At 41.1% G+C, this 25,932-nt stretch overlaps 1 protein-coding gene across 3 annotated transcripts; it reads right to left on the bottom strand.

The window, feature by feature from the left end:
- Nucleotides 1-6,900: 6,900 nt before the first annotated feature.
- Nucleotides 6,901-23,642, bottom strand: LOC128706637 (uncharacterized). 3 transcript variants are annotated; one of them, XR_011392923.1, is made up of 6 exons: nt 23,380-23,642; nt 21,814-22,005; nt 15,423-15,516; nt 7,477-7,613; nt 7,352-7,410; nt 6,901-7,173 (listed from the first exon to the last, which is right to left on the bottom strand). XR_011392923.1 is itself a non-coding variant. In XM_070092413.1 (4 exons), exons 1-4 carry the CDS (start codon nt 23,435-23,437, stop codon nt 7,475-7,477), a joined length of 483 nt encoding a protein of 160 aa, XP_069948514.1. In that variant the 5' UTR covers nt 23,438-23,642; the 3' UTR covers nt 7,435-7,474. The 3 variants fall into 3 exon arrangements, 1 of the variants encoding a protein (XP_069948514.1); XR_011392924.1 differs by having other exon boundaries at nt 7,352-7,406; XM_070092413.1 differs by lacking the exons at nt 6,901-7,173; nt 7,352-7,410 and having other exon boundaries at nt 7,435-7,613.
- Nucleotides 23,643-25,932: the final 2,290 nt, after the last annotated feature.

Here is a 25,932-nt window from a genome sequence, read left to right as displayed (position 1 = left end):
GCCTACCTAGCCTGCTGCCCCCTGCCTACCTAGCCTGCTGCCCCCTGCCTACCTAACCTGCTGCCCCCTGCCTACCTAGCCTGCTGCCCCTGCCTACCTAGCCTGCTGCCCCTGCCTACCTAGCCTGCTGCCCCCTGCCTACCTAACCTGCTGCCCCCTGCCTACCTAGCCTGCTGCCCCTGTCTACCTAGCCTGCTGTCCCTGCCTACCTAGCCTGCTGCCCCTGCCTACCTAGCCTGCTGCCCCCTGCCTACCTAGCCTGCTGCCCCTGCCTACCTAGCCTGCTGCCCCCTGCCTACCTAGCCTGCTGCCCCTGCCTACCTAGCCTGCTGCCCCCTGCCTACCTAGCCTGCTGCCCCCTGCCTACCTAGCCTTCTGCCCCCTGCCTACCTAGCCTGCTGCCCCTGCCTACCTAGCCTGCTGCCCCTGCCTACCTAGCCTGCTGCCCCTGCCTACCTAGCCTTCTGCCCCCTGCCTACCTAGCCTGCTGCCCCTGCCTACCTAGCCTGCTGCCCCCTGCCTACCTAGCCTTCTGCCCCCTGCCTACCTAGCCTGCTGTCCCTACCTACCTAGCCTGCTGCCCCCTGCCTGCCTAGCCTGCTGCCCCTGCCTACCTAGCCTGCTACCCCTGCCTACCTAGCCTGCTGCCCCTGCCTACCTAGCCTGCTGCCCCCTGCCTCCCTAGCCTGCTGCCCCCTGCCTACCTAGCCTGCTGCCCCAGCCGACCAAGCCTGCTGCCCCCTGCCTACCTAGCCTGCTGCCCCCTGCCTACCTAGCCTGCTGTCCCTGCCTACCTAGCCTGCTACCCCTGCCTACCTAGCCTGCTGCCCCTGCCTACCTAGCCTGCTGCCCCTGCCTACCTAGCCTGCTGCCCCTGCCTACCTAGCCAGCTTCGTGATTTTCTGAAAGACGCTGTTTCTGAGTTCGTTGACTTGCCTTTTTATACAGAAGTTCGATGGCTTAGTTGTGGAAAAATTCTATCCGCGGTTCTTTCAGCTCAGAAAGGAAACTGATGTATTTCTCACAGAGAGAAGAAACGATCCGAACCACTTTTATCAAACTTTGACTGGATTTGGAAATTGGTATTTCATTTTTTTTACAGACGTGACAAGCCATATGAATCAATTGAATCTGAAGTTGCAAAGTGAAACAAATTTGATTTGTGATCTATTCGCTCATGCCAAGGCATTCAGAGCAAAATTGATGTTATTTGAAGAACAGGTGAAAGTTTCTAACAATTTCTATCTATTACTAACTATTTCTAGCTTAAAGATCTAACAGCTACCTCCACTGCATTGGCAAGTGCCCCTACCCCAGACCTAGATAAGTGAACCCTATCTCTGGCACACAAGTCATTCCTGCCCAGTTGTCTATGAATGTTACTGCATTTTCCTTACAGTATTTGTCCAGCCAGCAATTAACACCAGTTACCCTGGATAACCATTCATTTCCAACTCCTCTCCTCAGCAAAATTCTACTTATCACAGGGCTCCCACCTGTCTTCCTAATTATGTTTATCACTTACCTATACCTGCTAATCAGGTCCTCACTCCTACGTCTGCCAACATCGTTGCCTCCCGTACTAAGACAAATAATAGGATTGCTCCTATTACCTCTCATGATGTCATCCAGATGGTTGACAACATCCTTCATTCCAGTCTCTGGAAACACACCCTCTGCCTCCTCTTCCTATCTCTAAAGCAAAATACCCTATCTATAAACATAACCTGACTGTCCCCATCTAAAAAAACGTTGTATTAATGTTGGTAGAATTTCCGACAATATGTTAAGTGAAAGGACACAAGTGCAAGTAAAATGTCACATTAGTTGCACCTGTCTTTTTACCTAACATAAAACACTGTTCTTACCTCGACTGGCGGTGCTCATGACGTTCTCGACGGTTTTAGTAGAGATGATCTTCACTGACATGTCCTCACTGGCTGGCTTCGATGTGTCATTAACAATTGTCCTTGTTAGAAGTGTCTTTGTTTCTAGAGAGTGCAGATTCAGGGCTCTCAGTCTGTCCTCTTAGGAAAGATTTCTGATACATGGGATAAGATACATATGCAACAGTTAGGTATCTTTATTCCGAAATGTTTCGCCCACCTACTAGGCTTCTTCATTCAAGTACAAAAGAGAAGCAATAGAGATGTGAAGATGTAATCAGTCCGTCACCCTTGAAGAGATAGTTTTGAGGTGTTCCAGACTATGAAGCAAAACTCTTCTCCAGGCTGAGGGACTGACCACCTGACTTGGATCGTGCATAACTTATCATCGTTCAGTTCAACATAGTTTAATATTTCTGGAGTTTTACTTGGACCTGCCTCTCATGGGCCAGTAGGCCTACTGCAGTGTTCCTTCCTAAGAACATAAGGGGGGTCCGTTATTACTTTCCTCTTTTTTGCTACTAAGGGGATCTGCTGGCTGCGGACGCTCACTAGGAAACATTTGTTCACTTGTTTTTAGCACACAATTTAACCACACTCACCTCGCCCCACTTTTTATTTATCATTTGTTCACCCTCTACCTCTAAACATTTACTCACCCTCTATACCTCTAAACATTTACTCAGCCTCTACCTCTAAACATTTACTCAGCCTCTACCTCTAAACATTTATTTACTTAGATTGCTTACATCCATTATCAAGCCTACCGGTGACATACCAGGTTACATATGATATAACCCGAGAACAATAAATACATAAAAGCATGAGACATTCCAGTATCATTATGTGAGGGTGCACTACATCGAAGTCTGTGGAAACATCAGGACGTGTTTCCTCAGACACCTGCTGTCCATGTTCTTAACGGAAAACATACCCGTAAATGTCACTGCATCGATACTGCGGTCGATACATCAGCCAGCCAGTAAGAATGTTTTTTTGAAAAATAAACACTAAAGCGGTATAATGTGATCCGTTATTGACAACGTTTCGCCCAGGTTTCACAAACCTGGATGAATAGTACGTGAGTATTTATAGGATGGGGAGCCAAGTGGAGAATCCTGGGGAGGTTGGATATTAGACGGACCTGTAAGGGACCGCTGAGAATGTTTGGTAGGTTGTATCTCAAAAAGTTTTTGTTGAGATCCGCCATCATGGAAGAAAGTAGCCATCTTGGAAGGAAGTAGCCATCTTGGAAGGAAGTAGCCATCTTGGAAGGAAGTAGCCATCTTGGAAGGAAGTAGCCATCTTGAAAGGAAGTAGCCATCTTGGAAGGAAGTAGCCATCTTGGAAGGAAGTAGCCATCTTGAAAGGAGGTAGCCATCTTGGAAGGAAGTAGCCATCTTGGAAGTAAGCAGCCGTCTTGGAAGGCTTCAGTCATCCTGAAACATTGGCTATCTTCAAGTACTTAAACTTGAGGTGCTTCTAGGGATAAAGACTTTTCCAAGGCGGTTAGGACAGACATTACAACAAGGCGTTCACACAAAGTGATCCCACACACAGCTATTTTCCCAAAAAATGTCACCTTGCTTGCTGAAGGGCGCCCACGGCGCTATCACAATTTGTCAGCGGTGAGGTAATCCAGGAAATGAATATTCGACATTGTACGGCTGGGGTTATATCGTAGAGTAATACGGGAATTTGCATGTCCGGCCAACTAGGTGTCTCCAATGGTACTGACTCGGGAGGTTTAGCATCTTGGGACTCATATGTAGCACGCATGCACAGAATGTACATGGGTACAAAGGCCTCCCGTTGAGCAATAACAACCGTTAGCATTTAGGACTGCAAGCTGTGTTTACCAGTGCTCACATCCGAGCGTACTAGGGTGGTAGTCTAAAGACTTGTAGCACCTAGTCGTAGCTAAGTCAACAAATAAAACATTCAGCAGGACAGAGGAAGGGCAAGACAAACAAGCAAGACTAGATTTCTTTACCTATGCATTCCGTCACCAATATATATTTATACACTATGTACAATATTAATGACTAGAGAAGAAGTCAGACTGAAATGGTATATTTCAGAGCCACACAAAGCAGGAGTGGTAACGACCAGTGTCTGCGGAAGTCTGCCACTCAGCTAGGTAAGCTGAAGTGACGTCACCTTGGCTGAAGTAGCCGGCTTTCACGTGACTAATGGGATGAATTGAGCAATACGTTCGACAGTGGGGCCCCAGAACTCTGGTGGCCTGGTGGTTAACGCTCTCGCTTCACACGGTGAGGGCCTGGGTTCGATTCCCAGCCAGAGTAGAAACATTGGACGTGTTTCTTTCCACCTGTTGTCTATGTTCCCCATCAGTAAAATGGGTACCTGGGTGTTAGTCGACTGGTGTGGGTCGCATCCTGGGACACTGACCTAAGGAGGCCTGGTCACAGATCGGGCCGCGGGGGCGTTGACCCCCGGAACTCTCTCCAGGTAAACTCCAGGTAAACATCCTGAATTGCTAGTTCACTGGTTGAAAGGACATGCCGAATGGTTGTGTGACGAACGTTGAATAGAATGCAACATACTCTGTGTACGTTGCACCCAGTCGCATAAGAATGTTGGTCTTTAGCTCCTGGTCCTCTTGGGAGAGATGAGTTATAGCTTTTTGGCTTTATTGAGAAACTGATAAAGACACAAACGCAGAGTAATGCGATCTTTTACAGACAATGTTTCGCCCACACAGTGGGCTTTATAAAGTTAGATCAGCTGGTGACTTGATAAAGCCCACTGTGTGGGCGAAGCGTTGTTAGTAAATTATCGCATTACATTGCATTTGCGTGTCTATCCGTCGTGTCTGTATTCTGTACCATTTCCCTTTTATTGAGGGTTTTTGAGTGCAGATACTATGTTGAAGAATGAGACACTTGTGCAACACTTAGGAATCTTTATTGTGGAAACGATCCACCAGCCAATGGTTTCTTCAGTCCAGTATAGAGAAGAGCAGTCGAAAATGAGGAGTTTGAGGTGATCAGTCACTCAGCTTGTGTGTCCAGTCCATCAATCTTGAGAAAAGTACAACATATGCGCGGAGAAGTGGCTTATATACTACAGTTAGGTGCGTGTATTGGGATACATAAAGCCTGGGTTATTGGATGCCAGGGATACTGAAGCCAGTCTCACTCAGAAATTGGAATCTACGATGTGACCTCAGACAAACCTCTGAGACATTTAAAACAGTTGACATACTCTAGCATGCGGATGTTTTTAAAGTAGAAAATTATAAGATATTATTACTGGAGGCACTGATGTGAAACTTGATGACTGTTTAACAGTTGGTGTGCAGAAACAGTGAGAGTGAGAGCTGAGGTGGACTACTTTGGAAACTGAAAATTAATCTCTGTCTGTCTGTTTCTCTCTCTCTGCCCAACGTCCTTCCTGAAATTAGTTATCTCGGTACCATTTCCCTGGAAGATGGATTAGCGTAGAGCATGCACGTCCCTGTGGACCAGCTAAGGGCAGAGGTGTTTGACAATGTTGCCGAGCATTCAGGAAGTAGTCGAGGGATGGGAGGTTTGTTTTCCCGGAACCCATGACTTCTAGATGGAAGGGGAGGTTGTTTTCCCGGAACCCATGACTTCTATATGGAAGGGGAGGTTGTTTTCCCGGAACCCATGACTTCTAGATGGAAGGGGAGGTTGTTTTCCCGGAACCCATGACTTCTAGATGGAAGGGGAGGTTGTTTTCCCGGAACCCATGACTTCTAGATGGAAGGGGAGGTTGTTTTCCCGGAACCCATGACTTCTATATGGAAGGGGAGGTTGTTTTCCCGGAACCCATGACTTCTATATGGAAGGGGAGGTTGTTTTCCCGGAACCCATGACTTCTAGATGGAAGGGGAGGTTGTTTTCCCGGAACCCATGACTTCTAGATGGAAGGGGAGGTTGTTTTCCCGGAACCCATGACTTCTAGATGGAAGGGGAGGTTGTTTTCCCGGAACCCATGACTTCTAGAGGGAAGGGGAGGTTGTTTTCCCGGAACCCATGACTTCTATATGGAAGGGGAGGTTGTTTTCCCGGAACCCATGACTTCTAGATGGAAGGGGAGGTTGTTTTCCCGGAACCCATGACTTCTAGAGGGAAGGGGAGGTTATTTTCCCGGAACCCATGACTTCTAGAGGGAAGGGGAGGTTATTTTCCCGGAACCCATGACTTCTAGAGGGAAGGGGAGGTTATTTTCCCGGAACCCATGACTTCTAGAGGGAAGGGGAGGTTATTTTCCCGGAACCCATGACTTCTAGAGGGAAGGGGAGGTTATTTTCCCGGAACCCATGACTTCTAGATGGAAGGGGAGGTTGTTTTCCCGGAACCCATGACTTCTAGATGGAAGGGGAGGTTGTTTTCCCGGAACCCATGACTTCTAGAGGGATGGGAGCTCTATTTAGAATATAAAACGTAACAAGAGTGGAACACTGCAAGTATAACCAACGGGTCATATTTAATGTTTACATAACCTTTTTAAGGCCTCATTTAGTTTATATTGTGCAGTTTTGGTCTCCATTTTATACAATATAAATAAATGCGCTAAAACAGAGAAAGATGACGAAGTTGATCCCTAGTATCAAAAATCTTTTCTAGAAGGATGGACTAGGATACCGAATCTACACACTGGAAAGGTGTAGAATTAGCGGGAATATGACTGAAGAATACAATATTTGGGAAAAGAAGGAGGAGGTTCAACCTTCCCTGCTCAGGAAAATCCAAAATAAATAAGGCATGAAGATAAAGAGGACAGAAATATAGAATAAAAATACAGAACTTAATTACAAACAGAAACAAAAATAGAAAGCAAGAATAAGCAGAAAACAATAAATTACTTTAATAAAGTATAACTAGAATGCAGCCATTGTCACTAGTAGGAGTTGTCAAACTTCTACAGTCCTCCACCCCCACCTCCTCCACCACCTCCTCCTCCACCCCCACCTCCTCCACCACCTCCACCTCCACCTCCGTCAAGGGGTTACTAACACAACATGAAGTGTGTCATCAAAATTTATATTGTTCAAAACATTATTATTGAAGATATACAATTTTATTAAAAAATTTTATTGCCGATTATCAAGAGAATTTTAATAATTATTCTCTGTGTCTTTACACACGGGTTTACAAAGTTACGTTAAGGTTCCTAACTTTATTTACCAGCTAAGAGCTCTTACCTACATCAGTTCATCAAAAGCCTTTTTATTGTTATGAGACAAATAAGTAGGGAACAGGATTAAGTTGGAGCCATCTGTGCCAGCGAGTTCAATTAGTCAGCTGACTTTATTCTCTCTCTCTCTCTCTCTCTCTCTCTCTCTCTCTCTCTCTCTCTCTCTCTCTCTCTCTCTCTCTCTCTCTCTCTCAGAAGATCAATCAGTCAGCTGACTTTATTCTCTCTCTCTCTCTCTCTCTCTCTCTCTCTCTCTCTCTCTCTCTCAGAAGATCAATCAGTCAGCTGGCTTTATTCTCTCTCTCTCTCTCTCTCTCTCTCTCTCTCTCTCTCTCTCTCTCTCTCTCTCTCTCTCTCTCTCTCTCTCTCTCTCTCTCTCTCTCTCTCTCTCACTCTCTCTCTCAGATCTCACAGATGTAGCCAGGCGCCCAGCCTCCCTCACCATTCTCATTGAGGTACCGTCGACCGTGTAGCGAGTCAGCCGGAACTAGCAGAGCGAAGGAGATTCTGTCATCCTTCTTGGGTGTGTTGGGCACCCACCTGCAGGAGGAAGAAAGGTGGGCGTAACTCCTCAGAGGTCAGTGTTTAGGAGGTCAGCGCAGGTCACTACGTTTAATATATATATTCATAAGAAGGGGACAGACAGCGCCTGGGAATGGGTGACAATCAGTTTGACTTAGAGAAAGTAGAAGAGGGTTTCACTCCCTTGGAACAAGAGCCCTTCAGTAGCTCCAAGGCAGAACACTAGAAGGAAAATGGAGGATTTGTACGTTTAGGCCTACGATAACACCTGAAAGTAACACGCTCTAGTGGGTTTAGCGCTTCTTTTTGATAATAATAATAATAATAATAATAATAATAATAATAATAATAATAATAATAATAATAATAATAATAATAATAATAATAATAATAATAATGATGATGAAGGTAAGACATAAATGTTGGCCTAATGATAATAAATGAATTAATAATGATATAGAGTAATTACAAGAATTAAAAATTACAGGAATGAAGCAATTACAGGTGTTATGTAATTACAGGTGTTATGCAATTGCAGGTATTATGTAATTACAGGTGTTATGTAATTACAGGTGTTATGCAATTGCAGGTATTATGTAATTACAGGTGTTATGTAATTTCAGGTGTTATGCAATTGCAAGTGTTATGTAATTATAGGTGTTATGAAATTACAGGTGTTCATCAATCACAGGAGTTAGACAATCACAGGTGTTAAGCAATCACAGGTGTTAAGCAATCACATGTGTTAGACAACCACAGGTGTTAAACAATCACATGTGTCAGACAGTTACAAGTGTCAAACAATCACAAGTGTCAGACAATCACAGGTGTCAAACAATCACAGGTGTCAAACAATCACAGGTGTCAAACAATCACACGTGTCAACCAATCACAGGTGTCAACCACAGGGGTTAAACAATCCCAGGTGTCAAACAATCACATGTGTCAGACAGTTACAAGTGTCAAACAATCACAAGTGTCAGACAATCACAGGTGTCAAACAATCACAGGTGTCAAACAATCACAGGTGTCAAACAATCACACGTGTCAACCAATCACAGGTGTCAACCACAGGGGTTAAACAATCCCAGGTGTCAAACAATCACAGTTGTCAAACAATCTCAGGTGTTAAGCAATCACAGGTATCAAGCAATCACAGTTGTCAATCACAGGTGTTAAACAATCAAGGTGTCGAACAATCGAAGGAATTAAAACAATCACAGGTATCAAACAATCACAGGTGTTAAACAATGACAGGTGTTAAACAATGACAGGTGTCAAACAATCACAGGTGTCAAACAATGACAGGTGTCAAACAATGACAGGTGTCAAACAATCACAGGTGTCAAACAATCACAGGTGTCAAGAAATCACAGGCGCCAAACAAACACAGGTACCAAACAATAACAGGTGTCAAACAATCACAGGTGTCAAACAATCACAGGTGTCATACAATCATAGGTGTCAAACAATCACAGGTGTCAATCACAGGTGTCAAACAATCACAGTTGTCAAACAATCATAGGTGTCAATCACAGGTGTCAAACAATCACAGGTGTCAAACAATCACAGGTGTCAATCACAGGTGTCAATCACAGGTGTCAAACAATCACAGGTCTCAATCACAGGTGTCAAACAATCACAGGTGTCAATCACAGGTGTCAAACAATCACAGGTGTTAAACAATCACAAGTGTCAAACAATCACAGGTGTCAATCACAGGTGTCAAACACAGTTGTCAAATAATCACAGGTGCCAAACAATCACAGGTGTCAAACAATCACAGGTGTCAAACAATCACAGGTGTCAAACAATCACAGGTGTTAAACAATCACAGGTGTCAAACAATCACAGGTGTCAAACAATCACAGGTGTTAAACAATCACAGGTGTCAAACAATCACAGGTGTTAAACAATCACAGGTGTCAAACAATCACAGGTGTCAAACAATCACAGGTGTCAAACAATCACAGGTGTCAAACAATCACAGGTGTCAAACAATCACAGGTGTCAAACAATCACAGGTGTTAAACAATCACAGGTGTCAGACAATCACAGGTGTCAAAAAATCACAGGTGTCAAACAATCACAGGTGTCAAACAATCACACGTGTCAAACAATCACAGGTGTTAAACAATCACAGGTGTCAGACAATCACAGGTGTCAAACAATCACAGGTGTCAAACAATCACAGGTGTCAAACAATCACACGTGTCAACCAATCACAGGTGTCAACCACAGGGGTTAAACAATCACAGGTATCAAACAATCACAGGTGTCAATCACAGGTGTCAATCACAGGTGTCAAACAATCACAGGTGTCAATCACAGGTGTCAAACAATCACAGGTGTCAATCACAGGTGTCAAACAATCACAGGTGTTAAACAATCACAAGTGTCAAACAATCACAGGTGTCAATCACAGGTGTCAAACACAGTTGTCAAATAATCACAGGTGCCAAACAATCACAGGTGTCAAACAATCACAGGTGTCAAACAATCACAGGTGTCAAACAATCACAGGTGATAACAATCACAGGTGTCAAACAATCACAGGTGTCAAACAATCACAGGTGTTAAACAATCACAGGTGTCAAACAATCAGAGGTGTTAAACAATCACATGTGTCAAACAATCACAGGTGTCAAACAATCACAGGTGTCAAACAATCACAGGTGTCAAACAATCACAGGTGTCAAACAATCACAGGTGTCAAACAATCACAGGTGTTAAACAATCACAGGTGTCAGACAATCACAGGTGTCAAACAATCACAGGTGTCAAACAATCACAGGTGTCAAACAATCACACGTGTCAACCAATCACAGGTGTCAACCACAGGGGTTAAACAATCCCAGGTGTCAAACAATCACAGTTGTCAAACAATCTCAGGTGTTAAGCAATCACAGGTGTCAAGCAATCACAGTTGTCAATCACAGGTGTTAAACAATCAAGGTGTCGAACAATCGAAGGAATTAAAACAATCACAGGTATCAAACAATCACAGGTGTTAAACAATGACAGGTGTTAAACAATGACAGGTGTCAAACAATCACAGGTGTCAAACAATGACAGGTGTCAAACAATCACAGGTGTCAAACAATCACAGGTGTCAAACAATCACAGGTGTCAAGAAATCACAGGTGCCAAACAAACACAGGTACCAAACAATCACAGGTGTCAAACAATCACAGGTGTCAAACAATCACAGGTGTCAAACAATCACAGGTGTCAAACAATCACACGTGTCAACCAATCACAGTGCCAACCACAGGGGTTAAACAATCCCAGGTGTCAATCACAGTTGTCAAACAATCTCAGGTGTTAAGCAATCACAGGTATCAAGCAATCACAGTTGTCAATCACAGGTGTTAAACAATCAAGGTGTCGAACAATCGAAGGAATTAAAACAATCACAGGTATCAAACAATCACAGGTGTTAAACAATGACAGGTGTTAAACAATGACAGGTGTCAAACAATCACAGGTGTCAAACAATGACAGGTGTCAAACAATGACAGGTGTCAAACAATCACAGGTGTCAAACAATCACAGGTGTCAAGAAATCACATGCGCCAAACAAACACAGGTACCAAACAATAACAGGTGTCAAACAATCACAGGTGTCAAACAATCACAGGTGTCATACAATCATAGGTGTCAAACAATCACAGGTGTCAATCACAGGTGTCAAACAATCACAGTTGTCAAACAATCATAGGTGTCAATCACAGGTGTCAAACAATCACAGGTGTCAAACAATCACAGGTGTCAATCACAGGTGTCAATCACAGGTGTCAATCAATCACAGGTGTCAATCACAGGTGTCAAACAATCACAGGTGTCAATCACAGGTGTCAAACAATCACAGGTGTTAAACAATCACAAGTGTCAAACAATCACAGGTGTCAATCACAGGTGTCAAACACAGTTGTCAAATAATCACAGGTGCCAAACAATCACAGGTGTCAAACAATCACAGGTGTCAAACAATCACAGGTGTCAAACAATCACAGGTGTTAAACAATCACAGGTGTCAAACAATCACAGGTGTCAAACAATCACAGGTGTTAAACAATCACAGGTGTCAAACAATCACAGGTGTTAAACAATCACAGGTGTCAAACAATCACAGGTGTCAAACAATCACAGGTGTCAAACAATCACAGGTGTCAAACAATCACAGGTGTCAAACAATCACAGGTGTCAAACAATCACAGGTGTTAAACAATCACAGGTGTCAGACAATCACAGGTGTCAAACAATCACAGGTGTCAAACAATCACAGGTGTCAAACAATCACACGTGTCAAACAATCACAGGTGTTAAACAATCACAGGTGTCAGACAATCACAGGTGTCAAACAATCACAGGTGTCAAACAATCACAGGTGTCAAACAATCACACGTGTCAACCAATCACAGGTGTCAACCACAGGGGTTAAACAATCACAGGTGTCAAACAATCACAGGTGTCAATCACAGGTGTCAATCACAGGTGTCAAACAATCACAGGTGTCAATCACAGGTGTCAAACAATCACAGGTGTCAATCACAGGTGTCAAACAATCACAGGTGTTAAACAATCACAAGTGTCAAACAATCACAGGTGTCAATCACAGGTGTCAAACACAGTTGTCAAATAATCACAGGTGCCAAACAATCACAGGTGTCAAACAATCACAGGTGTCAAACAATCACAGGTGTCAAACAATCACAGGTGATAACAATCACAGGTGTCAAACAATCACAGGTGTCAAACAATCACAGGTGTTAAACAATCACAGGTGTCAAACAATCAGAGGTGTTAAACAATCACATGTGTCAAACAATCACAGGTGTCAAACAATCACAGGTGTCAAACAATCACAGGTGTCAAACAATCACAGGTGTCAAACAATCACAGGTGTCAAACAATCACAGGTGTTAAACAATCACAGGTGTCAGACAATCACAGGTGTCAAACAATCACAGGTGTCAAACAATCACAGGTGTCAAACAATCACACGTGTCAACCAATCACAGGTGTCAACCACAGGGGTTAAACAATCCCAGGTGTCAAACAATCACAGTTGTCAAACAATCTCAGGTGTTAAGCAATCACAGGTGTCAAGCAATCACAGTTGTCAATCACAGGTGTTAAACAATCAAGGTGTCGAACAATCGAAGGAATTAAAACAATCACAGGTATCAAACAATCACAGGTGTTAAACAATGACAGGTGTTAAACAATGACAGGTGTCAAACAATCACAGGTGTCAAACAATGACAGGTGTCAAACAATCACAGGTGTCAAACAATCACAGGTGTCAAACAATCACAGGTGTCAAGAAATCACAGGTGCCAAACAAACACAGGTACCAAACAATCACAGGTGTCAAACAATCACAGGTGTCAAACAATCACAGGTGTCAAACAATCACAGGTGTTAAACAATCACAGGTGTCAAACAATCACAGGTGTCAAACAATCACAGGTGTCAAACAATCACAGGTGTCAAACAATCACAGGTGTCAAACAATCACAGGTGTCAAACAATCACAGGTGTCAAACAATCACAGGTGTCAAACAATCACAGGTGTTAAACAATCACAGGTGTCAAACAATCACAGACTAGAAATGTAAACCCTTAAAAAAAGTATGTAAATATCTCCAGTTTTTTCTTCCTCGGAACTCAAAAATAATATAACTGCCAAAATTACATTATAGTTTGTGTAACAAATTTATGCAAATAAAAGACTGACATTTCGTCAACATTGAAAAAAGTCATCTGGACGACGTTTCGATCCATCGTGAACTATTGTCAGATCGGGAGGGATGTTATTTAGATTTTTTTTTTGAACCTGCTGATGGTTCAGGACGGACCCAAACGTCGTCTAGTTATATATATATATATATATATATATATATATATATATATATATATATATATATATATATATATATATATATATATATATATATATATATATATATATATATATATATATATATATATATATATATGTGTACATATATATATACATTTTTTTTACAAATCTAGGAATCTAGAAAAACAAAGTCACAGGAAAAAACAGTCCACAACCAAACATAAACTAAACTTTCAAAACCTAACCTAACTTAAACTAAGCTTTCCACAACCTAACCTAACTAAAACTAAGCTTTCCAAACCTAACCTAACTTAAACTAAGCTTTCCAAACCTAACCTAACTAAAACTAAGCTTTCCAAACCTAACCTAACTTAAACTAAGCTTTCCAAACCTAAGCTAACTTAAACTAAGCTTTCCAAACCCATCCTAACTTAAACTAAGCTTTCCAAACTTAAACTAAGCTTTCCTAACCTAACCTAACTTAAACAAAACTTTCCAAACCTAACCTAACTTAAACTAAGCTTTCCAAACCTAACCTAACTTAAACTAAACTTTCCAAACCTAACTTAACTTAAACTAAGCTTTCCAATCCTAACCTAACTTAAATTAAGCTTTCCAAACCTATCTTAACTTAAACTAAGCTTTCCAATCCTAACCTAACTTAAACTAAGCTTTCCAAACCTAACTTAAACTAAGCTTTCCAAACCTAACCTAACTTAAACTAAGTTTTCCAAACCTAACCTAACTTAAACTAAGCTTTCCAAACCTAACTTAACTTAAACTAAGCTTTCCAAACCTAACCTAACTTAAACTAAGCTTTCCAAACCTAACTTAACTTAAACTAAGCTTTCCAAACCTAACCTAACTTAAACTAAGCTTTCCAAACCTAACCTAACTTAAACTAAGTTTTCCAAACCTAACCTAACTTAAACTAAGCTTTCCAAACGTAACTTAAACTAAGCTTTCCAAACCTAACCTAACTTAAACCAAGCTTTCCAAACCTAACTTAAACTAAGCTTTCCAAACCTAACCTAACTTAAACTAAGCTTTCCAAACCTAACCTAACTTAAACTAAGCTTCCCAAACCTAACCTAACTTAAACTAAGCTTTCCAAACCTTACCTAACTTAAATTAAGCTTTCCAAACGTAGCCTAACTTAAACTAAGCTTTCCAAACCTAACCTAACTTAAACTAAGCTTTTCAAACCTAACTTAAACTAAGCTTTCCAACCCTAACTTAAACTAAGCTTTCCAAACCTAACCTAACTTAAACTAAGCTTTTAAAATCTAACTTAAACTAAGCTTTCCAAACCTAACCTAACTTAAACTAAGCTTTCCAAACCTAACCTAACTTAAACTAAGCTTTCCAAACCTAACCTAACTTAAACTAAGCTTTCCAAACCTAACCTAACTTAAACTAAGCTTTACAGACCTAACCTAACTTAAACTAAGCTTTACAATCCTAACCTAACTTATACTAAGCTTTCCAAACCTAACCTAACTTAAATTAAGCTTTCCAAACCTAACCTAACTTAAATTAAGCTTTCCAAACCTAACCTAACTTAAACTAAGCTTTCCAAACCTAACTTAAACTAAGCTTTCCAAACCTAACCTAACTTTTAGTAACCAAGCTTAACCACATCCAACCAAGTTTACCTTCAACTGGGTCAATCTAACCAAAATGTTGACGTGATTCCTTTTGTTTTTTGCTGACCTGTTTACCTGTCTTCCTTCCAGCCCTGAGACAGGTCTTACACGTTATATATGCTCTCTTATCCTCAGAGGTCTTGGATGTTTGATCTGAGGTTTGAATGTGTTTTCTGAGGTTTAAATATGTTATCTGAGGTTAAATGTGCTATCTGAGGTTTAAATGTGTTATCTGAGGTTTAATTGTGTTATCTGAGGTCTAAAACGCGCGTTATGAGGTCTTAAACGAGTGACCTGAGATATTAAACTTACAGGTTTGACTTGAGGTTGATAGTCTGGTCAGTTACCCACTTCCACTGACCGTTGACCTTGTGTCCTCCAACCCAAAACGTGTACGAAGCTTCATCTGAAAAGTATCCAAATACAACGAAATGCTAGAAAATAGCAATAATTATTTTCAATAATTATATATATATTTTATTTTTTTTTTATTATCACACCGGCCGATTCCCACCAAGGCAGGGTGGCCCGAAAAAGAAAAACTTTCACCATCATTCACTCCATCACTGTCTTGCCAGAAGGGTGCTTTACACTACAGTTTTTAAACTGCAACATTAACACCCCTCCTTCAGAGTGCAGGCACTGTACTTCCCATCTCCAGGACTCAAGTCCGGCCTGCCGGTTTCCCTGAATCCCTTCATAAATGTTACTTTGCTCACACTCCAACAGCACGTCAAGTATTAAAAACCATTTGTCTCCATTCACTCCTATCAAACACGCTCACGCATGCCTGCTGGAAGTCCAAGCCCCTCGCACACAAAACCTCCTTTACCCCCTCCCTCCAACCCTTCCTAGGCCGACCCCTACCCCGCCTTCCTTCCACTACAGACTGATACACTCTTGAAGTCATTCTGTTTCGCTCCATTCTCTCTACATGTCCGAACCACCTCAACAACCCTTCCTCAGCCCTCTGGACAACAGTTTTGGTAATCCCGCACCTCCTCCTAACTTCCAAACTACGAATTCTCTGCATTATATTCACACCACACATTGCCCTCAGACATGACATCTCCACTGCCTCCAGCCTTCTCCTCGCTGCAACATTCATCACCCACGCTTCACACCCATATAAGAGCGTTGGTAAAACTATACTCTCATACATTCCCCTCTTTGCCTCCAAGGACAAAGTTCTTTGTCTCCACAGACTCCTAAGTGCACCACTCACTCTTTTTCCCTCATCAATTCTATGATTCACCTCATCTTTCATAGACCCATCCGCTGACACGTCCACTCCCAAATATCTGAATACGTTCACCTCCTCCATACTCTCTCCCTCCAATCTGATATTCAATCTTTCATCACCTAATCTTTTTGTTATCCTCATAACCTTACTCTTTCCTGTATTCACCTTTAATTTTCTTCTTTTGCACACCCTACCAAATTCATCCACCAATCTCTGCAACTTCTCTTCAGAATCTCCCAAGAGCACAGTGTCATCAGCAAAGAGCAGCTGTGACAACTCCCACTTTGTGTGTGATTCTTTATCTTTTAACTCCACGCCTCTTGCCAAGACCCTCGCATTTACTTCTCTTACAACCCCATCTATAAATATATTAAACAACCACGGTGACATCACACATCCTTGTCTAAGGCCTACTTTTACTGGGAAAAAATTTCCCTCTTTCCTACATACTCTAACTTGAGCCTCACTATCCTCGTAAAAACTCTTCACTGCTTTCAGTAACCTACCTCCTACACCATACACTTGCAACATCTGCCACATTGCCCCCCTATCCACCCTGTCATACGCCTTTTCCAAATCCATAAATGCCACAAAGACCTCTTTAGCCTTATCTAAATACTGTTCACTTATATGTTTCACTGTAAACACCTGGTCCACACACCCCCTACCTTTCCTAAAGCCTCCTTGTTCATCTGCTATCCTATTCTCCGTCTTACTCTTAATTCTTTCAATTATAACTCTACCATACACTTTACCAGGTACACTCAACAGACTTATCCCCCTATAATTTTTGCACTCTCTTTTATCCCCTTTGCCTTTATACAAAGGAACTATGCATGCTCTCTGCCAATCCCTAGGTACCTTACCCTCTTCCATACATTTATTAAATAATTGCACCAACCACTCCAAAACTATATCCCCACCTGCTTTTAACATTTCTATCTTTATCCCATCAATCCCGGCTGCCTTACCCCCTTTCATTTTACCTACTGCCTCACGAACTTCCCCCACACTCACAACTGGCTCTTCCTCACTCCTACAAGATGTTATTCCTCCTTGCCCTATACACGAAATCACAGCTTCCCTATCTTCATCAACATTTAACAATTCCTCAAAATATTCCTTCCATCTTCCCAATACCTCTAACTCTCCATTTAATAACGCTCCTCTCCTATTTTTAACTGACAAATCCATTTGTTCTCTAGGCTTTCTTAACTTGTTAATCTCACTCCAAAACTTTTTCTTATTTTCAACAAAATTTGTTGATAACATCTCACCCACTCTCTCATTTGCTCTCTTTTTACATTGCTTCACCACTCTCTTAACTTCTCTCTTTTTCTCCATATACTCTTCCCTCCTTGCATCACTTCTACTTTGTAAAAACTTCTCATATGCTAACTTTTTCTCCCTTACTACTCTCTTTACATCATCATTCCACCAATCGCTCCTCTTCCCTCCTGCACCCACTTTCCTGTAACCACAAACTTCTGCTGAACACTCTAACACTACATTTTTAAACCTACCCCATACCTCTTCGACCCCATTGCCTATGCTCTCATTAGCCCATCTATCCTCCAATAGCTGTTTATATCTTACCCTAACTGCCTCCTCTTTTAGTTTATAAACCTTCACCTCTCTCTTCCCTGATGCTTCTATTCTCCTTGTATCCCATCTACCTTTTACTCTCAGTGTAGCTACAACTAGAAAGTGATCTGATATATCTGTGGCCCCTCTATAAACATGTACATCCTGAAGTCTACTCAACAGTCTTTTATCTACCAATACATAATCCAACAAACTACTGTCATTTCTCCCTACATCATATCGTGTATACTTATTTATCATCTTTTTCTTAAAATATGTATTACCTATAACTAAACCCCTTTCTATACAAAGTTCAATCAAAGGGCTCCCATTATCATTTACACCTGGCACCCCAAACTTACCTACCACACCCTCTCTAAAAGTTTCTCCTACTTTAGCATTCAAGTCCCCTACCACAATTACTCTCTCACTTGGTTCAAAGGCTCCTATACATTCACTTAACATCTCCCAAAATCTCTCTCTCTCCTCTGCATTCCTCTCTTCTCCAGGTGCATACACGCTTATTATGACCCACTTCTCGCATCCAACCTTTACTTTAATCCACATAATTCTTGAATTTACACATTCATATTCTCTTTTCTCCTTCCATAACTGATCATTTAACATTACTGCTACCCCTTCCTTTGCTCTAACTCTCTCAGATACTCCAGATTTAATCCCATTTATTTCCCCCCACTGAAACTCTCCTACCCCCTTCAGCTTTGTTTCGCTTAGGGCCAGGACATCCAACTTCTTTTCATTCATAACATCAGCAATCATCTGTTTCTTGTCATCCGCACTACATCCACGCACATTTAAGCAACCCAGTTTTATAAAGTTTTTCTTCTTCTCTTTTTTAGTAATTGTATACAGGAGAAGGGGTTACTAGCCCATTGCTCCCGGCATTTTAGTCGCCTCATACGACACGCATGGCTTACGGAGGAAAGATTCTTTTCCACTTCCCCATGGACAATAGAAGAAATAAAAAAGAACAAGAGCTATTTAGAAAAAGGAGAAAAACCTAGATGTATGTATATATATATATGCATGTGCGTGTCTGTGAAGTGTGACCAAAGTGTAAGTAGGAGTAGCAAGATATCCCTGTTATCTTAGCGTGTTTATGAGACAGAAAAAGAAACCAGCAATCCTACCATCATGCAAAACAGTTACAGGTTTTTGTTTCACAGTCATCTGGCAGGACGGTAGTACTTCCCTGGGTGGTTGCTGTCTACCAACCTACTACTATATATATATATATATATATATAGATATATATATATATATATATATATATATATATATATATATATATATATATATATGCATATATGAAATGGACTAGCTTTAAGCGTTTTGCATTGCAGTCATTGCCTCGTCAGGAACTATGCAATATTGCAATAGGATATATATAGATTTATACAACTACAGCTTATAGCTACACTACAACTATTGAAATGAGGATTAATTCAGTTTTTCGTAGTTTAAATACTGGTGCGAGGGGGATTACGTTCCATCTCCGTGAGGTTGAATGCTGTCCGTAAAACTTTCTGGGATTTATTGTTGTGGCATGCAAACAGTACGTAACCTTTATTCGACGCATGTACACACCCTCATTGAAAGGCTATCTCCCTCCATCCAGCGAACCAGGTACTAAGGGTTGATGATGGGGCCCCGTCGTTCAACCAGTACCCAGGTTCCAGCCAATGAGAAGATGGTTTTGGCAATCTGAGAGGTGTTGTGGGTTTGTGGGTACCACTCACCTGTCTGCCCTTGTCATTCCCATTCTAGAGCTGGTTGAAGCACGGTCTGCTCTCTAGTGGCTTCTATTCTGCCTTGCTTACCGTGGAGTGCACTAATACCTATTGTTGTACATAGTGTATATAGTGTACATACTTCTGTTCTAAATTGGTGAAGGATAATGCAAGTCAAAAGTTTTTCTGCTGTGTTTATTTTGCTCCCTTTTCACCCAGGATAACAGGCCTTTGGGACTCCTGGGTTGTAATAATTGTACTTAAGAGTTTAGGCATATTTTATGTCGTATTTAAATGTGTAAGTGTCAATGGAACAAGATTGTCTGAGACTGTAATTGATCACTTAGGACCTGAGCACTAGATTTACTGTTCATCAATATTATGGAAGTGGAGTAACTTCAATATTCCTTGTTCTTACAGTATGTTTAGTAGTTCTTACGACTTGCACTACTCCCTCTTCCGTCTCTCCCTCCAGGTAACACACAGGGGTAAGAAGGTGGTGGTGGAGGTGGGTGGTGGCGCTGGTCCATCTCTCTGAGTGAAGATGAACGTGTCTATCCTGTCCGTCATTCTCTCACTCGGTCATTATCACTCTACTTACGTATTGTAACATTGTATAGCTCCTGACGACGCACTGCTTGCAGTGCGAAAGGCCTAGAGCTAGTTCACTGTATCCTCAATGTGGCTGGATATATATATATATATATATATATATATATATATATATATATATATATATATATATATATATATATATATATGTATGTATATATATATATATATATATATATATATATATATATATATATATATATATATACATATATATATATATATATATATATATATATATATATATATATATATATATATATATATGTATGTATATATATATATATATATATATATATATATATATATATATGTATGTATATATATATATATATATATATATATATACATATATATATATATATATATATATATATATATATATATATATATATATATGTATGTATATATATATATATATATATATATATATATATATATATATATATATATATATATATATATATATATATATATGTATGTATATATATATATATATATATATATATATATATATATATATATATATATATATATATATATATATATATGTATGTATATATATATATATATATATATATATATATATATATATATATATATATATATATATATATATATATATATATATATATATATATATATATATATATATATATATATATATATATATATATATATATATATATATATATATATATATATATATATATCGTGCCGAGAAGGTAAACTTGAGATTTTGGCTCAAATAACAACGCTATGCTTGCCGAATAAGGCAACCGAAAATTTGTGTATGCAATAATTTCGCAGAAATCATTCTGAACTTAACGAAAAAAAAAATATTTGATTGTGTTTGTGTACTATTAAATTATTGTAAAATATATAGAGTTGGATTAGGCTAAATTAAATTGCGCTTGTTATAATAAGGTTAGGTAAGTTTTCTAAGGTTCTTTTGGTACAAAATTATTAATTTCTACATTAACACCAATAAAACATTTCTATAAACGTATGAAAGAAAATCTTAAAGGCCTTAATTTTAAATATTCTTGCTAATTGACTAGTTTTACCTACCTACCTATATATATATATATATATATATATATATATATATATATATATATATATATATATATATATATATATATATATATATATATATATTTATATTGTGTGTGTACTTAAATCTCTAGGAAGTTATGCCTCATCTGGGGGATGGGAAGTAATGAGGCCAGAGCAGATGAAGGGCTCTATATTTCTAAGATATAGAGCTTTTCACTGGCAAGAGTTGTTCTTAATGGTGCCAAAGTAAACCCATCTGACTCTTCTCCCTTCCTGTTTACATCCCAATCCCCAGATACTCTAAAACTCCCGGTTTACCACTTACGTAAAAATTAATAATAATAATAATAACAATAATAATAATAATAATAATAATAATAATAATAATAATAATAATAATAATAATAATAATAATAATAATAATAATAATAATAATAACTGGAACACTACTTACTAGGAAACACCTTGTCAATGTGTGCAGAGATATGCTCAACTTTGCTGGATACGTTCATGACTGCCAGATCTGCCCCGAGTGCCTTGCATCCTTCCCTGGCCACCTTCCATGACACTGGTCTCTCACCAATACCGGCAGCTATCACCACCTTCACACACGAACTGCTTATCCCCAGGAAGTCGCTAGGGCAGCCTGAGACGGGTAAAAGATAGATTCAATTTAATCACTTACGACGTTCGTGTCTACATTCTCGTCAAATGTAATTAAACGTGTTTATGTCTCAGTATCAGTCTTGTTATCGAAGATCGCTGGAGACGCTCATGGCTCCTCTGTTAATAATGTCACCAGAAGGTCGTTGGTGTTCATGTCTCCATTATTAACAAAGTCGTCAAAAATCTATGGAAGTATTCGTGTCTCCACTGTCAAGTCATAAGAGGTCGCTGGAAACGTTTGTATCTCCAATTAGGACACTGTTTTTGAAGGCCGCTGGAGGCGTTCGTATCTCCAACGTCAACAATGTCGTCAAAAGTCGCTGGAGACGTTCATTTCTACAACAATAACAATGTCCAACCACAACTGGTTCTTTTGCATATTTTTGCTATAAAATACCAGAAATACGAAATATATATGAGGGAAACTGTGGGGATATTGTTTAAAATTTATATGAAATACATTCTAAAAACTCAGGTATTGTACCTGGAGAATATACAGGAAACTTCTCTCAACATAATAATTAAGTTAAACACCTAAATTTGAGTCCCTTGTAATGTACTTTAAGGAACGTATTTGTGAAAGATATATCATAATTTACACCTGGGAGAGCTTAGTCCCAAATTTACTTATAGAAGTCACTCCCTACGAAAAGCAGCGTTGCAGTTAGTACACTAAGAGGTAACCCAGTAAGTGTACAGGAACCAAAACTCTTAAACATCTTCCCTTCCTGCATAAGGAAATTACGATCCGACCTCTAACTTTCTTGAAGACCCCCCCCCCTAGCTTTCTTCAAAACCCCTAGTTTTCTAAAGACTCTAGCTGTCTTCAAACCCCAGAGTGTTTTAAAACTCTCTTTTAGAACCCCAAGCTGTCTTTAAGACCCCCTAGCTATTTTTAAGACCCTTAGTTTTTTAAAGATTTGTATCCGTCTTCAAGACCCCTACTTTTAAAGACCCCTAGCTGACTCGGAAAGGGAACCTGTAAAGTTTTCATCGATAGTTCCTGATCAGCCATGCTGTGGTGCCTACGTTAGGCTGCTTGCTGCTGGCACCAACAACCTGATTGATCAGGCTGTTAATTAGAATTCTTGTTCTGGAACCGGGCCGCCGAGTGACTGACTCCTGCTTATCTACAGGAATTGTTTACAAAAATGCCCTACAAGATTTTACTCCAGAAAACCATAAGGACCTCTGGTCTCTGTTTATAAATAATCTTTTATTTTTGTGAAGAGATAAACCCGTGTGAGCCATTACGCATCTTGAGTGGTGAGGACTCGATCCTCAGTCTGCTGACGGCAGCCTGGTCTGTGACCAATGAGGCTGTTGGTGCTGGAGTATTGCAGAATGTACTCACCAAGGGTACCAGTTATCACTGCCACCAGCACCAGCAGGGACACACACAGCAGGTTCATCTTGAGCTCCACCACTGCCACACACACCAACTAAACCAGCTCTAAACCACGCCCGCAGAATGCAGCTCAACCCACTCCAAACACACGTCCACAGATGGTGGCTTTAACCACGCCCACAGCAGGTAGACGTTGTAGAACCGCCCACGGGAGGTTGAGACAGACACAACAGTGACCAAGTCTTAACACTGGTGTGAGACACAGGATCCCCAACACTGACTTTTATACTGCCCTTCTCCCACTTCATCAAGATGCTCTTTTTTTTTCTCTCTCTCTCTCTCTCTCTCTCACTTCCTTTGTCTCCTCCCCCACCTTTGGTTCAGTGAACATTCCAGAGCGTCAACCTGTGCTTTGAACATCCCAGACATCCCACAGGTGACAGATATATTTCAGGGGGCCCAAAGGGTCCTTGTTCATGTTATTATGTTCTTGTGACGCCTGTTATCACGTGGGATGACTTGGTATCCCCTCTTAAGTAACGAGAATCCCGTTATTGCCTTAAACTCTGATAATTCTCATACATTAGTTGACAGGAACCGGTCTGCACCTCCCCCGCCTCCCTTCCTCTGAGAGACTCATGGTGGGGGATGTGTAGAAGCTGCTGAGAGGCTTCTGATGCGAGGAAGTGGATCTAAATACTCTATCTCGAATCAAATCTGGTCACCTTCCATTCCCCAGGCGCTGTCATGAACCGTACGGGTTAACTGAGCAATTTGATATAAAAATAGTAATCTAGCACCCCATGTGACCTTGTGTGACCTGAGCTGGTGCCTTTGACCTTGTGTGACCTGAGTTGGTGTCTGTGACCTTGTGTGACCTGAGCTAGTGCCTTTGACCTGTGTGACTTGAATTTATGCCTGTGACTTTGTAAGACCTGAGCTAGTGTCTGTGACTTAGTGTGACCTGAGCTGGTGCTTGTGACTTTTTGTGACGAGTTAATGCTTGTGACCTTGTTCGACATGAGCTGGTGTATCTGATCTTGTGTGACCTGAACTTGTGTCTGTGGCCTTGTGTGACCTGAACTGGTATCTGTGACCTTGTGTGACCTGAGCTGGTGTATGTGACCTTGTACGCCTTTAGCTGGTGTTTGTGGACTTGTGTGACTTGAGCTGGTGCCTGTGACCTAGTGTGACCTGAGCTGAAGTCTTTGAGCTTATGTGATCTCAGCTAGGGCTCATGACCTGAGCTGGTGCTTGTGACCTAGTGTGACTTGAGCTGGTGTCTGTGATCTTTCGTGACTTAAGCTGTTTCCTGTGACCTAGTGTAACTTGAGCTGGTGCTTGTGACCTAGTGTGACTTGAGTTAGTGTCTGTGACCTAGTGTGACTTGAGCTGGTGTTTGTGACCTAGTGTCACTTGAGCTGGTGTTTGTGACCTAGTGTAACTTGAGCAGGTGTCTGTGACCTAGTGTGACTTGAGCTGGTGTTTGTGACCTAGTGGGACTTGAGCTGGTGCTTGTGACTTAGTGTGACTTGAGCGTGTGCCCGTGACCTAGTGTGACTTGAGTTAGTGTCTGTGACCGAGTTTGACTTGAGCTGGTGCCTGTGACCTAGTGTGACTTGAGCTGGTTCCTGTGACCTAGTGTGACTTGAGTTAGTGTCTGTGACCTAGTGTAACTTGAGCAGGTGTCTGTGACCTAGTGTGACTTGAGCTGGTGTTTGTGACCTAGTGTGACTTGAGCTTGTGCCCGTGACCTAGTGTGACTTGAGTTAGTGTCTGTGACCTAGTTTGACCTGAGTTAGTGCTTGTGGACTAGTGTAACTTGAACCGGTGCTTGTAACCTTGTGTGACCTGAGCTGGTGCTTGTGACCTTGTGTGACCTAAGCTAGTACCTGTGACCTTGTGTGTGAGCTGGTGCAATTGACCTTGTGTGACCTGAGCTGATGTCTGTGATCTTGTGTGTCTTGAGCTGGTGTCTGTGACCTTGTGTGACCTGAGCTAGTGCCTGTACCTAGCGTGACCTGAACTAGTGCCTGTGACCTTGTATGACCTGAGCTGATGTCTGTGATCTTGTGTGTCTTGAGCTGGTGTCTGTGACCTTGTGTGACCTGAGCTAGTGCCTGTACCTAGCGTGACCTGAACTAGTGCCTGTGACCTTGTATGACCTGAGCTGATGTCTGTGATCTTGTGTGTCTTGAGCTGGTGTCTGTGACCTTGTGTGACCTGAGCTAGTGCCTGTACCTAGCGTGACCTGAACTAGTGCCTGTGACCTTGTGTGACCTGAGCTGATGTCTGTGATCTTGTGTGTCTTGAGCTGGTGTCTGTGACCTTGTGTGACCTGAGCTAGTGCCTGTACCTAGCGTGACCTGAACTAGTGCCTGTGACCTTGTGTGACCTGAGCTGATGTCTGTGATCTTGTGTGTCTTGAGCTGGTGTCTGTGACCTTGTGTGACCTGAGCTAGTGCCTGTACCTAGTGTGACCTGAACTAGTGCCTGTGACCTTGTGTGACCTGAGCTGATGTCTGTGATCTTGTGTGTCTTGAGCTGGTGTCTGTGACC

Source organism: Cherax quadricarinatus, chromosome 3, assembly GCF_038502225.1.
Source record: "Cherax quadricarinatus isolate ZL_2023a chromosome 3, ASM3850222v1, whole genome shotgun sequence".
NCBI classification, from domain to species: Eukaryota; Metazoa; Arthropoda; class Malacostraca; order Decapoda; family Parastacidae; genus Cherax; species Cherax quadricarinatus.
This window is presented reverse-complemented; position numbering and strand designations above follow the sequence as displayed.

Bases quoted from the DNA above. Each gene is read 5' to 3' on its own strand.
- LOC128706637 (XM_070092413.1), bottom strand. From the start codon at position 23,437: ATGAACCTGCTGTGTGTGTCCCTGCTGGTGCTGGTGGCAGTGATAACT. The intron at 15,517-21,813 runs GTAAGTAGTGTT...GATACTTTTCAG, and splicing joins CATTGACAAGGTGTTTCCTA to ATGAAGCTTCGTACACGTTT. The intron at 7,614-15,422 runs GTAAGTTTAATA...TTCCTCCTGCAG, and splicing joins ATCAACCTCAAGTCAAACCT to GTGGGTGCCCAACACACCCA.